Source organism: Ranitomeya variabilis, chromosome 8 (genome assembly GCF_051348905.1).
Source record: "Ranitomeya variabilis isolate aRanVar5 chromosome 8, aRanVar5.hap1, whole genome shotgun sequence".
Lineage (NCBI taxonomy): Eukaryota > Metazoa > Chordata > Amphibia > Anura > Dendrobatidae > Ranitomeya > Ranitomeya variabilis.
Genome location: NC_135239.1, coordinates 158221296 through 158239488, shown reverse-complemented (window position 1 = coordinate 158239488; position 18193 = coordinate 158221296). Strand labels below are relative to the sequence as shown.

At 42.2% G+C, this 18193-nt stretch overlaps 1 protein-coding gene across 2 annotated transcripts in view; it reads left to right on the top strand.

Moving 5' to 3' along the window:
• Nucleotides 1–17148, top strand: part of LOC143788584 (microtubule-associated serine/threonine-protein kinase 3-like) — a 48729-nt gene extending 31581 nt beyond the window's left edge. The window contains exons 2-14 of one of the 2 annotated variants that reach the window (XM_077278367.1): nucleotides 11611–11675; nucleotides 13312–13397; nucleotides 13612–13820; nucleotides 14195–14333; nucleotides 14420–14552; nucleotides 14739–14901; nucleotides 15002–15100; nucleotides 15317–15439; nucleotides 15619–15698; nucleotides 15783–15871; nucleotides 16196–16269; nucleotides 16467–16526; nucleotides 16803–17148. In XM_077278367.1, coding sequence (XP_077134482.1) covers nucleotides 11673–11675; nucleotides 13312–13397; nucleotides 13612–13820; nucleotides 14195–14333; nucleotides 14420–14552; nucleotides 14739–14901; nucleotides 15002–15100; nucleotides 15317–15439; nucleotides 15619–15698; nucleotides 15783–15871; nucleotides 16196–16269; nucleotides 16467–16504 — 1236 coding nt within the window. In that variant the 5' untranslated portion in view covers nucleotides 11611–11672 and the 3' untranslated portion in view covers nucleotides 16505–16526; nucleotides 16803–17148. Of the gene's footprint in view, nucleotides 1–11610; nucleotides 11676–13311; nucleotides 13398–13611; nucleotides 13821–14194; nucleotides 14334–14419; nucleotides 14553–14738; nucleotides 14902–15001; nucleotides 15101–15316; nucleotides 15440–15618; nucleotides 15699–15782; nucleotides 15872–16195; nucleotides 16270–16466; nucleotides 16527–16748 lie in introns of both variants that reach the window. The other variant, XM_077278366.1, reaches the window with a different exon arrangement.
• The last annotated feature ends 1045 nt before the right edge of the window (nucleotides 17149–18193 follow it).

The window sequence follows — 18193 nt, the reverse complement described above, 5'->3', positions numbered from 1 at the left end:
ATACATTATTTTTATTTATCTATGCCTTTTTGTTGTATTTTAGTTTTTAATGGTCTTAATGACTTTGGCATGGATGTCCTTTATCCCATTTTTAATCTATCTGCTATACATTCAACTACATTGAATGAATATGAGATGGGCCTTCATGAAAAAGCTTTACTAACCCTATATGGACTGAGAATCGCTCAACTGACCGGCTGGCAATAGTGGCCTCTCTCCCATTTTTCTACATGGTTTTTGTATTTTTCTGTTTATTCTAATGCATTTATAATATGTATATTAATGACTATATATGTGTGTGTTACTTTAAGCACTTTACACTTATTACTTCTATGTATTGTAGATTCTTTTTTTATATGTAAATTTATATACTTATTATATTGTGTAATAAGTTTCATATCTATTATACAATCCTCTATGTTTTTACATATGTTTGCACTTCGGCACTTTATTTTAGGATTAATTATGCGAGAGTTGGACTGTTCATCTTTTTATTATAGGTGTAGCTATTAGCTTTTGTCTGTTTCTTCTAGGGTTCTTATTTTGGTATTGGCAAAGGTTTAGATCTAGATCTTCCTATTGTCCCCGCGATAGTTACCAGCTATTGTTTCCATGGTGATATTAAGTGACCTGTGCATGTCTGTGATGTAATGAGAATCGCCGGCGCCCAGGATGTGATGCTTGCGGGTCAGGGATGTCACGGGGGATTTGCCCCTACCCGTGGTGTCACATGGTACGCCAGAAGCAACGCAGAGGGCTATTCCTGCCTCAGTAACAAGCACAATTGCTAGCCAGCTGGTTTTCCCACTCTGAAGAGTTCATTTTAGTTCAGGTCGCCAGGGAGCGCAGCTTCAGTGATGTCACCGCTATTCACCGAAGCTCCGTTCCCAGCATTTCATTCATTCACCAGTAGTTTACAACCGGGAGCGGTCGCATTAGCAGTTCTCCCAGTTGTAAACTGTAAATTCCCCTAGATAAGGATTACAGCGTGGGACTGACTGTATGTCGGACAGGTATGGTATGTTGTTTATTTATTATTTTGACTTTTTTTTTTTTTCCAAGAGATCGAGGGATTCGCTTGGAATGGCAGAGTAATAAAGATGGGAAAAAAATGTGTATATTATTTTATTTCATTAAAATACTTTTTTTCTGACTGTGTGGTGTTTGATTAACCCTTTAACTACTCTAGGATTAGTAATGGAGGTGTCTTACTAACACCTCCATTACTAAGCTGGCTTAATGTCACCTTACAATAGGAAGGTGACATTAGCCCCTCAATACCCCACTTGTCAATGCTTCAGGGCAAGTGGGAAGAACCGGGCAAAGCTCCAGAACTGGCGCATCTATTATATGCGCCTTTACTGGGCAGCTGCGGGCTGCTTTTTTAAGGGAGGGGGGGGTCATATTCATGGCCCCTTACCAGCTTGAGAATAGCAGAACACACCTGTGCATTTTGCTGGGTTGTTGTAAAATATAGGGGGACCCCACGTTTTTTTTTTTTCTTTCATTCATTGTCCCATGCTCGCGCTGCTCGGCGGCGCAGCAGGGGACAATTGATGATAGCCAGGTTCAGCACCACAAGCAGGGGAATAGTGGCTCACAGTAGCGCTGCTTCCCGTGCAGCCATCCGTGCGCACGGAGGACTGTACACTGTTCTCAGTGTGCAGGCCGTGTGTCCAGACAAAAACGGACATGTCTGCGTGTTTTGCACACGATCCATCAAAACGCGCTGACATTTGCATAGACCCATTCATTTGAATGGGCCTACGTGTGTCGTGTCTCCAGTACGTGAGAAAACTGTCACTACATGTACCGGAGGAACTGACGTATGAGTGTCCCTCCTATTGGGCCAGTCTAGACATTTTGTCTTAGTGGTGTTCCCAATTATATGGTTGCTGTACTATGTTTTCTGCTTTAGTATTATTGTTTTTGATAAACTCTATGGCATGTGCATGTAGCCTAATCACCGCACATGATGCTTCTCGATTTCTGAAGTGACTAAAGATGATTTTATGTCAAGCAAAGTTTGGAAGCAAAGTTTTTTGCTGTTTTGCACTGGCCCACAATCAAGTCAAGCTTTCACCTATGCAAAGGAAGATGCTACCAATGGGCTTTCTCCATAAGCCTCAAGTGTTATTTCATGAAGAAACTGCTGCTCGCATGCAATGCTGTTTAAATGCTTCTTTATATATCTTTAACCATGTCCAGAATTGTAAGCATGTAGTACAAGAATATAATTGACATGATGCATGCCCATAAAGATTATCATTTCCACTCCTATCACGAGTTCACAAGCTAGCAGAGGTGCTGAAGTGGAGTATAAGCATCCACAACTATTGCAGCAAAAATCCCAAATGCTTTCCATATCTTTTTACATAGTCCTCTGGTACTCCATAAATTCTCTTCCACTGTTCAGACAACTTCTCCTGATCCTAACCTGGAATATGAGATCAACCAACTTCTGTACTGTAAAAAGATTTGTGGTAACAAACAGTCGATTTCATACAGCGATGCTGGGTCCCCAAAAAGATTCTCCAGTCTTCCTAAGCATTCATCTCAATCAATAGTTCTACGGTTTCCATGTGTTGGATACAAAAATGGAAAAAGTTGAATAAAGTGTCACGGGACACCACTCCGCTGCCACCAATTGTCAGGACAATTACGCAATCGACTGACGAGTGATGGACGAGGCCACGACTGCTTCCTCCTACTAGACCGATTATTGGGGATCTTGTGAGCATATGGTATACAACTGATTCCAACCCATGGAATATATTCAGTCATTGCTGAAAGTATTGATACCCTTGAAATTGTTCCAGAAAATTTGGTATTTTCTCCCAGAAAACTTTTCAATTGCACATGTTTATTTCCCTTTGTGTGTATTGGAACAACGACGCAATAAAAAAAATAAAATAACAAAAAACAGTGGAGAGGGGGGAAGCAAATTGGGCCAGCCAAACATGTTGGCACCTTTCTAGTTGATGAGCGAATATACTCGTTGTTCGAGATTGCTCGGGTGACTTCCGAGTATATTTTTTTAGTGCTCGGAGATTTAGTTTTCATCGCCGCAGCTGAATGATTCACATCTGTTAGCCAGCATAAGTACATGTGGGGGTTGCCTGGTTACATGTGGGGATTCCCTAGCAATCAAGCTGGCTAAGAGATGTAAATCATTCAGCTGCAGCGATGAAAACTAAATCTCCGAGCACTAAAAAATACTCGGAGGTCACCCGAGCGTGCTCGAGAAATCTCGAACAACGAGTATATTGGCTCATCACTACACCTTTCCAAAATTGTGGGTTAACAAATTTAACGTATGTAATGGTCGTTCAAACTCACCTGTAGCAGGTCCATATGTGGGCAATATGAAAATTGCACTTGAAACCAGATAGTGGCGCTCGTGATTCGTGGACCCACTGTGTGACAGGGGAGGTTGGTGCTGTTATATACTGTGACAGGGGAGAGTCTGGAGCGGCTATATACTGGGGAACAGGGGAGGCTGGAGCTGCCATATACTGGGGAACAGGGGAGGCTGGTGCTGCTATATACTGGGGAGGCTGGAGCTGCTATATTACTGGGGAACAGGGGAGGCTGGTGCTGCTATATACTGGGGAGGCTGGAGCTGTTTTATACTGAGAAACGGGAGGCTGGCAGTGGCAGGCTGGGCCGGGTGGCAGGGATGCATTTTCCCCCTGGGCCGGTCCCCAGGCAGCTGTTCAGGGCTGCCGGAGGATCGGCACTGTACTTTTGATTGCGGATGCCAAAACTTAATTTGCAGCCTGGCTGGCAGACTCCTTCCTGATCTTGCATGATGCATCCACATGTATTCGCCTCTTTGAGATGCGAATACATTTGAATGCATGATATCTGGCAGAGCAGAGCATCACTGTTGTTCCCGTGCCGTGGCCTAGCGTGCAGCAGAGTGATGAGGTCATCATGCTGCGACCTCATCACTCGGAGCGGGGCAGAAGAGGCGGGGACGCAGCGGCTGGCGTGAAGAATGGTGAGCAGGGCTCCGATGAGGAGCAGAAGCTGAGCTGCTCAAGATTAGAGATCTGTCATTTGCTGTGTATAGGGAATGGGCCATGGTGTTAGTAATCCACAAGGGCAACCACATGGCATTGTGTGTGTGTCTATGAGTGTGTGTGTGTGTGTGTGTGTAAGGGCTCATACTAACATGCGAGAAACTCGGACAAGTCTCAGCCCTAAGAGTGTATGTGTATGAGAGTGTGTGGGTACGTTCCCACGTTCAGTACCCACTGCATGTTGAATGCTACGTACACCCACTGCATCCAGATATTACAGCATAGTGGATGGGATTTCATGAAATCCCATCTCCACTATGCATGCAATGACGCCTCCGGCTTTCCTGCGGAGACACATGTGCGGCTCGTCTTTTACGGACTGCAGCATGTCTATTTATTTTGTGAAGACGCTTTGTCTCCCCAAGATAAATGTCACCCGTACAATATATTGGACTCAGTGATTCCGCACAGTTCAATCAACACATGAGGAATCACCTACGTTCAAAAGCCGGCAGCGCTTTAGACGGAGCAGACATGTGACCGTCATGCATTCATGAAGGGATCACCATAAAAAATATCAAAATTTATTAGACTATATGTAAACCACACAAAAATATTAAAAACATTTAAAAAACACACAAAAATACAAAATCATGCCCTGTGAGGACAGGGGCTGCGGATCACTGGCCAACACCCAAAAAGTTTAGCCCCAATGGGCTTGGTATATCTCATAAGTAGGTGAGGTTCCTGTATGGTCCACAGTCTGCTGATGAAGGTAACAGCAACTCCCAGTATCTCCTTACCATAGTTAAGGACATACTGGAAGGTACATGTTCATGTCATACAAGTGTATCATGGGGCTGATCTAACACTGAAATTGACCACCATAATAAGCGTGGTGCTGCATTCATCTACTGATGGTGGTTCTGACCCTGCATTCATCTACTGATGGTGGTTCTGACCCTGCATTCATCTACTGATGGTGGTTCTGACCCTGCATTCATCTACTGATGGTGGTTCTGACCCTGCATTCATCTACAGTACTGATGGTGGTTCTGACCCTGCATTCATCTACTGATGGTGGTTGTATCGCTGCATTCATCTACTGATGGTGGTTCTGACCCTGTATTCATCTACAGTACTGGTGGTGGTTCTGTCCCTGCATCACATAACTGCCCGATCCCAGCACCAGAGAATCCTCACAGCGCACAGTGCACATGATGTGAGGATTCACATATAGTGACTTTAGACTTGAAGCTTAAGATCGGACAACCTTTTTAACGATGGGCCGCTACTCATGGGCCACTGCTGTGCTTGCCCCCAAGGCTAAAATTTGCCAGCCAGCGCCTGGAGACTGGGGCTATGCAGGCTGGCGATTTGGGGGTGGCTGACACTTTAGAATAGGGATTGGGGGGCATATTCCTATAGATGACTTTGAAAAGCTGAAGGTGTTAAAAAAACGCTCAAAAGACTGAACCTGTGTACAGCAAGTGCAGGCGTTCATTCTTTTAGTGTTTGTTTAGCGCTTTTTAAAGCGTTTTACAGAGTGCATCTGCCTTAAATAGATGTTGTGTGCACAGACTCAGTGTGTGACGTAAGTAAGGGGCACAACCACGAAAAGTGCCTAGGGCAGCATGAAGGCCAAATACGGCCCTGCTAATGACATCAAAACCCTATATAAGGTGTGCTTAATTATTAGGCAACTTCCTTTCCTTTGGCAAAAATGGGTCAGAAGAGAGATTTGACAGGCTCTGAAAAGTCCAAAATTGTGAGATGTCTTGCAGAGGGATGCAGCAGTCTTGAAATTGCCAAACTTTTGAAGCGTGATCACCGAACAATCAAGCGTTTCATGGCAAATAGCCAACAGGGTCGCAAGAAGCGTGTTGGGCAAAAAAGGCGCAAAATAACTGCCCATGAATTGAGGAAAATCAAGCGTAACATGGCCAAGGTAAGGAAGGCTGAAAAACGACCAGCTTTGAACAATAAACATAAGATAAAACGTCAAGACTGGACCAAGAAATATCTTAAGCCTGACTTTTCAAAGGTTTTATGGACGGATGAAATGAATGACTCTTGATGGGCCAGATGGATGGGCCAGAGGCTGGATCAGTAAAGGGCAGAGAGCTCCACTCCGACTCAGACGCCAGCAAGGTGGAGATGGGGTACTGGTATGGGCTGGTATCATCAAAGATGAACTTGTGGGACCTTTTTGGGTTGAGGATGGAGTGAAGCTCAACTCCCAGACCTACTGCCAGTTTCTGGAAGACAACGTCTTCAAGCAGTGGTACAGGAAGAAGTCGGTATCGTTCAAGAACAGCATGATTTTCATGCAGGACAATGCTCCATCAGATGCCTCCAACTACTCAACAGCGTGGCTGGCCAGTAAAGGTCTCAAGGAAGAAAAAAATAATGACATGGCCCCCTTGTTCACCTGATCTGAGCCCCATAGAGAACCTGTGGTCCCTCATAAAATGTGAGATCTACAGGGAGGGAAAACAGTCCACCTCTCGGAACAGTGTCAGGGAGGCTGTGGTGGCTGCTGCACCCAATATTGATCGTAAACAGATCAAGCCACTGACAGAATCTATGAATGGAAGGCTGCTGAGTGTCATCATAAAGAAAGGTGGCTATATTGGTCACTATTTTTGGGGGGTTTGTTTTTGCATGTCAGAAATGTTTATTTCTAAATTATGTGCAGTGATATTGGTTTACCTGGTGAAAAATAACAAGTGAGATGGGAATATATTTGTTTTTTATTAAGTTGCCTAATAATTCTGCACAGTAATAGTTACCTGCACAAACGGATATCCTCCTAAGATGGTAATTGATATTTGAGTCTTTTGGGTTGATTGACAGCATAGTTGTTGATCAATAATAAAAATAATCCTCTAAAATACAACTTGCCTAATAATTCTGCACACAGTGTGTGTGTGTGTGTGCATATGTATATGTGTGTGTGGAAAAAAAATAAAATTAAAATAAATATATATATATATATATATATATATATTATGTATATAAACGATATCTAAAAGGAAATTGCTAAACCTGATGTTGCAGGAATGGCTCTTTATGGAGAGAAGCACTTCAGTTTAGAAAATGGACACCCTCACAGCGAAATACATCTTCCAGAATGAGCCACAGACCCAAACTTAATTCTTATTAGGTCAAGGTTATGCCCAAAACTCTCCTTGGTGAACTCATATGGAGACTGATTGTGGAATGTGCTAGATCTTTCAGAATTTTTAGTTTTATCCCTTTTACAGGATATAGTCAACCCCTCCCCCTGGAGATCCCAGGTAGTAGATTCTGTTGCCATGGTTCTGATTTGTGATTTTTACCTTTCTATAGAACTGAAACGTGGCCTGGATAGCCTCATACATCAGCCTGTTATTAAGTTGGAGAGTTTAGAATGGCCTTGTGGTGATGTGAATGTGTTATGTTCGTTCCTTCTCTACAATGCCAAAAATATATCTCCCATAAATATCAGATCAATGCAAATCCCCCTAATATTTATCACTGACCACTTCTGCAAGTGTCTCAAAGATTATTTGATCAGAGAAGGATCTATCCCTGGGAAGGGTACTTTTCTGTCTCTGCCTAAACTAATCTTAGCTGTTTTCTTCCCAGCATATCTCCCTGCTGTAATTGCCTGATCACTGCAGGATGTCCCTACTTCAATGGAGGGGGAATGTCAGATCTCGCTCACTTAATCTGTTCTCATTGATATGTCTTGACTCTGGAGATGTATGTGTGGGGTAGTGTTTTGTTTTTTTGTTCCTCTCCCCTGACAAAGTACAATGGGTCCTAAAAGTCCTATGGATTTCCTAGTACTCCCTGGAGGCTGACCCTTGTGTACCCTGTAAGTCCCTATCATAGACCAGATACAAGAACTTATACCCCAGACTATTTAATAGAAATATAGTGCATCAAGCCATAATCCATATTGACTAATGGTCAGATGACCCTATAAGTAACCATTTAGAATATATGGACACAACCTATGTCCCAATGTGTTAGAGCCTGCATTCTATCGAGTGCTTTTCTCAAATGCAAGATAAACATGCACAGTGTTCACAAAGCTGCTAATCAGTGATGTGTATGGAGTTATACAGGGCTTACCAGTCAGCAAACTGATAGATATGCAGCTGATAAAATAGGTTTTAATCTAATCTGCATCACCCAATAATAAATTAAGTGACTTGTCACTGAAATCGGGGTCTACCGTTACATTATGCTCCTCTCAGATGGGGTACTTATTGATGTATTACCTTTAATTCATGAATACAGGCTCCTTTTTTAGATGTTTAGTATCAGTACAGAGAACACAGAAAATACAAACACATAATATAGTGGGAAAACATGGACAGGAATGTACAGTACATCCTGCAATTTCAATGTCTCCCAGAAGATGGCAGTATATAAACACAGAACTAATGTTTGTTAGCTGTTAAAAAGGAAACAATATAGCAAATAAAATAAAGCCAATGTCAGAAGGCACTAGTCCACTCCGAGTGTAGGGTCCCAAAATTCCTTCTAGGAAAGGCTGCTCTGCAAAATCACGGGGATACGTCTGATATTGATCCCAAGTATCGCGTCATACTTGGCAATAAAGTCTGACCATGAAAAGCTAATGTGACCGCAGTCAGCTGCTATCTGTGTGCTGTCGGTTTCTGCAGGAACATTTTTTTTTTTTGTGTTGTCATGCTGATTAAGGGAAAATGTAAATACCTGTCTATTTTTCAAACTTTTTATCTTGCAAATGACCACAAAGGACTGCTTAAAACATTCCTCCCCATCTCAGTTCTTGGTGTGTGTTTTTTTTTTTTTTTTTTTTTCATATTATATAAACACACTACCCCCAGAAGACCTTTTTTTGGATGACTTTTTACAAGTCAGTTAACTATTTTTATTGCTGATCTTCCCTGTGGCTGGGACTGGCTGGTGTATTAGCCCCAGTTACAGGGAAAATTCGCCTACTGCCTGCATTGCTGAGCTTACTGGGTCTGCGTCACCTCTGGCGCCATTCCAATGATGTCTGTGCTGGGTCTTCCAAACTTACATGACTTATGCTAGGTGAGCACTGAAGCCAAGCAGCGGCCATTAGTGGACGGCTTTGCTCACACTTCTTTTCACAAATCTCTGCTGTCTGAAGGAATTGTAGGAGCTGGGGCCATTACCAGTCACTGATGGGAGACCCGGCGAAGACATCTGTGGAACGGCGTTGATGTGAGTGGTTTTTATTTTACACAGGAGTATATAGTATTTAAGAAGGGGGTTTTCTTAGTGGACCACTCCCTTTCATTATTTGGTTGCAATTATTGCATCTAAAGATGACCCCTTTAATATAACTGAAGAAAAGTCTTTGACCGTAAAGCTAAGGTTAGTGGACCATATAGTCTACATGATCTTTGATTGGGCAACAAAGGCGGTTTTTCATTTAGACAGTCCTGGTAAAGTCCACAGTTGCTTCATTTATCAAAGCTGCCAACTTCTCCTGTGGAAAATGGAAGCTGAGCTCCGAGTCTTGGCACGTGGCAGTTTTGATAAATTGGGTCCAGTTAAATCTGCCCACAGAGACTAGCCGAGAATCTACAGTTCATTTAGGACTTCACAAAATCCCAAGATAAATCCATATAAACTACAGCTACTAGATGTTTAATAAGACCAGATAGTTATAACTCCCCAACAAAAAGGAGTTGGCCGAAACTGTAGTAGCAAGGCTGAAAGCTCTACTATGTAGTAAGCAGTGTTGCTGGACACATTGTCCGATCAGAGCTGGGTAATGTGGATCGGGGTTTCTCTATGGTTGTGATTGGCTACTGCACAATTGTTCCCTGAAAACGGTGAGAGATATTAATTTTACTGCAGCAATAGTAAACTGATTTCAGTCCTCTCAAAAATGCCAGAAGAAGTAGGTGAGCCACTCAGAATATAGGTCTGCCTACCTCTACACCAGGGGGTGGGCAGATAATGTCCCCTAGGGGCCACATGAGACACGGCAGAACAAAACATCCGAAAATGTATTTCTGCTCATCTCTTGTTCTTTATTAATTGTCACTTAATATTGAGCAGAATGAAGTCTGACTCTGCTACTGCCAATACGTGTTGTGATGGGGCTTATTGTAACCTGTATTCTTACCTGTAGCAGAGAATGCAAACCATGTCATTGTCTCCTCATCAATAGATCCCGCACACGGTAGGATGTCCCCACAGAGCCCCTCAAACAGTATATCCATTCACACAGTATGTCGCCACACACCCTGACATAGGAAAATGTCCTGACAAAGCCCCCTACAGTTTAATGTTCACATAAGGCCCCCCGATACACAGAATGATGTCTCCAGAAAGGCCCCCTTACAAAGTACAATATCTCCAAACAGTCCCCCCATGCAGTATAATGCCCCCATGCACTGTATTATATCCCCCCAGCCTCGCTGCACAGTATTCTGTCCCCCACAGTTTCCCCACATTGTTCAATCAATTAAAAAGAAAAGCAAATACAGCTTCTCCACTCCTCGCCATATACTGAGCCTCAGGCCCAGCTGGTGTGATGTATTGGCATCTTCATGCCTACTGGGCTCTGACACACAGGCTCAGAGGAAGCTGAAGTCTCTGTTCCTTCATTTTCACCGGTATCTGTATCCGGAGTATGAAACTGAGATACCGGTGGGAAGGAGGATGGCGCGTAGTACGGGACGCCACTGTATCCAGCCCTTTGGCTGTCACGGGCCCTGCTCTACACTAATCTATTGAGTTGGAGAGATGCCCCAGTCAGATGTCCGCTTTGAGACATACATGTTCTATACATGGTTTTACAGATGGGACACCCACTCTTTTATAGCACATACAGCTCTTCACATGTCCCCTTTTTTTTTCTTTTTTTTTTTGTCAAGTCCACAAAAAAAACTTTTATCTGCTACATGGATCAAATCTCCCATACATGTTGACTGATCTGTGAAAATCAAAGCTGGCACATCAGTTCCTTTGCTGTCTGTTTAACATGGTAATGCGTAGTGAGGAGAAGCCTCACAATTCTCTCCTCTGAGAATCACTGCTGAAACTTTGACATTCGGCCCATTTTTACATGACTGAAATCGCTGACATCTGGGGCTTGTCCAGGATAACCAACAGCTCTGTCCCGGCAATCCAAGTCAGACGAGCACAATCTGCATTGTTCCACTGAGCTCCTGGGCCCAGGGCTATATTGTGGGCACTAGGGAGGGTCTGCACTAATGGCAAATCTCCTCATAAACTGCAGCCAAGAAGAACACCATTTCTCCAGACTAGCGAAAAATACCAAAGTGATGGCTAGAAGTGTCTTTTTAATTGTTGTGAAGTGACATTACCAGTTGTTGTTATTGCATACACTTTTAAGCAGGAGTGAAACCCGTGGCTCTAAGCCCCAATAATACCCTCTTTGGCAAAAAAAAATGCTTGTCGCATATGGTATCTCAACTTGATATAGATCTGAGATTTGACTTTATTTCTTCCTTCAGCCGTTCCTTGATGCATTTACTTGTATGTTTAGGGTCATTGTCTTGTTGCAAGGTGGATTTTCTAATAAGCTTTAATCTCTTGACAGATGGTCTTGCGTTATCCTCAAGCACCCTCTTGTACAACGGAGCATCCAACGTGGCTTCAGTGATGGTGAGCTGCTCATACTCTATGCATGCCCTGAATCCAAACAAGTTGCCATTTTCCCCCCAAAAGTGTGATTACTTCAGTCAAATGAGGTGTTTTTTTGTTGTTGTTTTTTTGCATATTGAAAAAAAAAATTCAGTTTATATATGAATACCATTTTTATAGATTTTTGTTTACACTTTTGTTTTGCATCCACTGCAGGCCAGTGTCCTCTATACATAACCAAGCTCCAGCCTCGAATGAAGCCTATGCTGCACCACACTATAGTGTAGCTGTCCTTGCACTTAAATTTGGGAGGAAATGATGGTCTTCCTGCCCCCCCCATGCTAACATTTGTTTTACACTTACCAGTAATATTTTGACTGGATACTTGCTCTTCATCTGCGATTTGCCTGCACTGTAGTTGCTGGAACTTTCTGTCCCTCACATTGCAGCATGCATTTTGTCTCATTTTCCAATGTCCAAGTGGGCAACTAAGGCTACTTTCACACTAGCGTCGGGCTCGGCCCGTCGCAGTGCGTCGGGCCGACGTTCCCGACGCTAGCGTTGTCTCCGCCGTACAACGGGGGCAGCGGATGCATTTTTCCAGCGCATCCGCTGCCCCATTGTGAGGTGCGGGGAGGTGGGGGCGGAGTTCCGGCCGCGCATGTGCGGTCGGAAAAAGCGGACCATCGTGAGCAAAAAACTTTACATGTAGCGTTTTTTGCTCCCGACGGTCCGCCACAACACGGCGCATCCGTCGCACGACGGGTGCGACGTGTGGCAATCCGTCACAATGCGTCGCTTAATGTTAATCAATGGTGAAAAAACGCATCCTGCAAACACTTTTGCAGGATGCGTTTTTTCGGCAAAACGACGCATTGTGACGGAATGCAGTTAACGCTAGTGTGAAAGTAGCCTAAAGTGTCGCATGGAGACAATTTTTGTAGGTTGCGACATGATATGTGCGGTGCTGGCTTCTGAGGAGCACATGGTGCTAAGCAATCAACCAGAAGGTACCATGGCAAGTATTTATAAGTGAGCTGGAATAATGCAAAGCTATCAATTATAAAGGCTTAGCTCTGGGCTACTGTACATATAAAAAGGTGCAAAAAATGGTTTCCAGTACATAACCTATGTTCCTCGTAATATACATTTTACAGCTGGTCTTCACCCTGGTTGTGCTAAAATGTATGTATGTGTGTGTATATATATAAAATACACGTGTGTGTGTGTGTGTGTGTGTGTGTGTGTGTGTGTGTGTGTGTGTGTGTGTGTGTAAAAAAAAAATAATAAATAAATATATATATATATATATATATATATATATATATATATATATATATATATACATATATACATATATACATATATACATACATACATACATACATACATACATACATACATACATACGCGCACACACTCACATAAATATACACACACACACTCACATATATACACACACACACTCACATATATACACACACACACTCACATATATACACACATTTTATATATATATATATATATATATATATATATATATATATATATATATATATATATATATATATATATATATATATATATATATAATGTTTTCCTGCAGCTTCTATAGCTTAGTATACATATTTATTTTTTAATTTTATTTATTTTTTAGAATGTGATCAAATCCTCGGTCCCGGCAGGAATGCCACATATGAGCGACTTTGAAACGTCCAAACTGATCAGCAGTGGAAGTTTTGGGTGAGATTTCTGTTAACACGATCCACATTTCTCAGAGTCCCTTATGACATTGCTTTTACCTCTGTGCTCTGCCATTCAGTGTTATCATGGGTAAATGGGTTTCTAGTGACAGCCTGACTTCTAGAATTAAACGTTGGTACATAACCTCATATAGACTTGTATAGATGAACTGTTAGTAAGGATTTATCTTATACCATGGATTCTCTCTCTCCAGCGCCATCTACTTAGTTCGCCATAAAGACTCGCAACAGATCTTTGCTATGAAGAAAATAGCTAAGCTGAACCTGGATACTTCACAGATGGTGGAACGGGCCTATCTGGAGAGGGACATCTTAATATTTGCAGAATGTCCCTTTGTGGTCTCCATGTTCTGCTCCTTTCCAACTAAATCTCATCTGTGTATGGTCATGGAGTATGTAGGAGGTAGGACACGTACATTGTAGATCAGCTCATGTCTGCTGACATCTTATTACCTCTTATCATTAAGACTTGTCCACATGAATGGTTACATCCCCCATAACGTATAGTAAATGATCTATTACCAAGATGCCCGGAAAGTCATTGATCTGTGTGATCTCCTCTGTAGGTCCACACTGAGCATGTGGATATCTCCATCTGTAGACAAGATGTGGCATCACTTAGTTACACGGACGACATTTCCCCATGACTTCAGACTAATGTGCACTACATATATCTGTATATCTTCTCTCCTGCCCCAAAGTCTCCGCTCACTTCTCATTATACATCATGGTGATCTGTATAAACCCCTCACCAGTCATATTTCCCTTCTTTTGTAGGTGGAGATTGTGGGACCCTTCTAAGCACCAGGGGTCCTTTATCTGTTCCCTTGGCCCGTTTGTTCTTTGCAGAAGCGGTGGTTGCTCTAGAATATCTGCATAGTTACGGTGTGGTGCACAGAGACCTGAGGCCGAAGAAGTAAGCGCCCCCTGTAGTTTAAAAACAGGGGAATGTTATGATTTATTTTCACACAGCTGGTGAGGCTAAACCATCTTCTCTCACAGCCTCCTGATAACCTCTGCTGGACACATTAAAGTCACCAATTTTGGGCTTTCAAAAATTGGTATTATGATGCCAAAAACCAACACCTACAAGGAAAAACCAGAGGACATCTGCAGAGAGTTCCAGGATAGTGAGGTCAGCGTTATTTAAAAACTCGCCTTGATCTTTACAAATCTCATCACAGTATTGTCTCCTCTATGTTCTTCATTTATAGAGATCTTTTCCATTGATTTGATCTTCTTTCATTGCGAGAACTTGTCAGAACTATGGTTTCACCAATCTCATAGTTGTTCGTTTTTGTTTTTTTCTGTTGATTTGCAGGTCTGTGGCACCCTGCATTATATAGCCCCAGAGGTCATCCTGAAGAAAGGCTATGGAAGACCTGTTGACTGGTGGTCAATGGGGATAATTCTACATGAATTCCTTGTGGGATGTGTACCTTTTGATGAGGATACCCTAAATAATCTTCATAAAAATGTTATTGGTAAGTAGAATAATTTGATCATTGTTTTCACTGGTTACAATGGTTGCATTCTTTTGCTTTATATTACAGTTCATTAAAGGTTTTATTTTCTACACAACAGGAGACATAATTTGGGACGGTTATCGCACTCCTCCCCCAGATGCTCAGGACCTAATCACTATGCTGCTGAGAACAAATCCTATACATAGGCTTGGGACGGGTAACAGATTCTAGTATTAATATTTACTTCTGACACCAAAGACATATCACTAATGTTCATAAGGCACTTCTCTATCAGCTCGTCCTTTTCTTCTTCTCCATACTATGATTTTGTCTTATCTCATTCATACTAATGAAGTTATATATATAAAATAAGATATGGATCAGTCTCTGACAATATCCACTTCATCACTTTTTTTTGTATTTCTTTTTGCAGGAGGAGCATTCGAGATCAAGGATCATCCGTTCCTGAGTGACTTAGATTTTGACAACCTTCTTAGTCAGAAGCCGGAGTACATTCCTCCACCTGTGTCAGACGTGGACACCAGCTTATTTATCAGTGAGTTGAATGAGATGTCATTTAGACTAAGCCACTGTCTTTTGTCTCCTTTAATATGTCAATATCGGTTTACATTAATATTAGTGATAAATGGTGACTGTTATACTGACAACCTCTAATAATAATTAATTACCGATGTCTTCTAAATCACTCGGATATACTCAACCATCTGGTCTCAGAGGATGAGGAGGGCACAAGTGAGGACAGTGAGAGCCTTGACTTCCTAAATTTTTCATCCTCTTCTGAAAGGCATGCTAAAGTAAGTATGTAATAAAAAAAAAATCCAAAATATGTAAAAAAAAAAACAAAGAAAAAAACCTCATAACTTATTGTCTGCATTTAGCTCTGTGCCACTGCTGCCAGGATCAAAAATGAGGATCACAAGTCTCCTCCAGACTGTACTCCAGCATCCACCCCAAACCTCTCAGAAATGTGAGTAGATTATGGGATCTTTTCTGGGAGCTCCAGGCTGATATTTGTGCATAATATCAAATGCAGCATCCACTGCCCCATGTTTAGTGGTCATTGTGTTTTTGGCTTTAGAAACCACCGGTGATGGTGGCCCATTATTGTGGCCGGTCATTACATTTTAGTGCTGCCCACAGTGTAGGAGACATTGTAGTATTGCATGCCAGATATTCTTGGTAGTTTTCAGCTCTGCTCTATAAATGGTAGTATTAAGATGTTCTTCTAGTTAGACAACCCCTTCTGTACTGCATTTACTTGTGATTTACATGTTTTTCTACCTCCAAACAGGCAGAAAGAATCTGTTCCTGTATCTAATAGAGACAGTGCTACTAGCAGCTTGCCGTCCTCGTCCCCATTGTCAGGTATGTACAGGTCTCAAATCTTTCCACATGGGTTTTCTGCAATGGGTCTCTTATGTTATCGATGTGTCATGGATGCCAATTATGTTGACCATGGGCCCATACTGTATCCCTATTTTCATTATCCATTTTATGGCAAAGCTGATATATAAGAATATATTGTTACTGAGATGTGTTTTTTTTAATTTTTTTATGATCAGAATTTTCAGCTCAGGAAGAAAAAAAATCTGTAATCTGAGTGAGAGCCGGAAAATGACAAGGTAAATGTGAGAATCGGATCCATGTTGTGTGATGCCAGTCAGTGAGAATACTTCTTATGGAGCAGATGTCATCCATCAGTGATGGGATTGTCACATGTATGATAACTGACAATGATCCTGACCTCTGTATGATGAGATTCCTCTGCCGTCCAGCCACAGTGACCGCACAGTGGTATCATGTCATATGGAGCCCCTGCTCATTATATTTACTTCCTCTCATAGGTTCAAACTTATCCTGCCAGAGTGGATTATCCAGGGCTGCTCCTGTATTTGCAGGTTCCCCCTAGAATCATCTAAAAGAGAAACCTCCATCTAGCGCCCTGAAGTATAGCAGATCCGCCATCACTGCTGGAGCTGTATGGAAGGACCTTCGCCATCTTCCTGGGGCTTCTGTTACATCTGTACGTGGACATGTTTAACACTTGTCATCAGGCTACGTAGTAGTCATACTGCTTGCCTGATTTGACTTCTGCTGATCACCTGGTATATGACCCTCATCCTTCTATCCTATTCTATTTTTTTATTTTTTTTTATTTATACAAAAAATTTTACATTATCATTATTTGACATTTGCAAGCCGTCACTTACAGCATTGAAATAAAGTATCCTATTAACTTCTGGATATGGCATGGACCCTCTTTTATTAGCACATGAACCAAACTACATAGCCCAATAAAATTAAAATACACAATACGTGTTTTTGTTTTTATTTTTTATTTTGTCAAAAAAGTCGACCACTTGAGTCAGACAGTGTGAGATGCAGGAGCTGCCTGCCATACAGCAATCAGCAGGCAGCGATTCAGGGGCTCTGACTTGCCATAGTAGCAATGTCAGTCTTCAAAGAATCTACCAAAGATCCTCATTCCTGTGCCTACCGGCTACGCCACCCCCTGGATGACGTTACCATTATCTTATCCTTAGGCTAGTCACCAAATCTCGGCCTATTCACCACCATTATGTAATAACAGCTTTTTCTAATTTAATAGAAGTCCACCATAACTTGCCAGCCATTTCCACCTGACTCCCCAACTGCAATATCACAGATATGACAGCAATATGACAATGTGATTCAATATAACTCTCCTTTCAGTCTGAATTTTAATTTACCTTTATCATCACTAGGGTTGAGCGAAACGGATCGTTCATTTTCAAAAGTCGCCGACTTTTGGCAAAGTCGGGTTTCGTGAAACCCGACCCGACTCCAGCGTGGGATCGGCCACGTGGTCGGCGATCTTGGCGCCAAAGTCGCGTTTTGTATGACGCCTTCCCCGCCATTTTTTCAGCCAATTAAAGGAGTGTGGGCAGCGTGATGACATAGGTTCCGGTCTGGTTTTTGCGGCGTCATAGAGCCATATTACCGTTTGGGCTGCAGTGATTTCCGCAGTCAAACACAACATATGCTTTGCACGGAGGAGAGAGAGAGAGAGAGAAGAAAAAAAATATATATATATAAATATAATCCACATTGACTTGTATTGGGTTTCGTGTTCCGGTCCGGAACCCGACTTTACAGTAGAATCGGCCGATTTCACGCGATCCGACTTTCGAGAAGGTCGGGTTTCACAAAACCCAACTCGATCCTAAAAAAGCAAAAGTCGCTCAACCCTAATCATCACCCATGACAGCATCACAAGAGAGGGGACAAAAAACCTTCAGACTATAAAGGC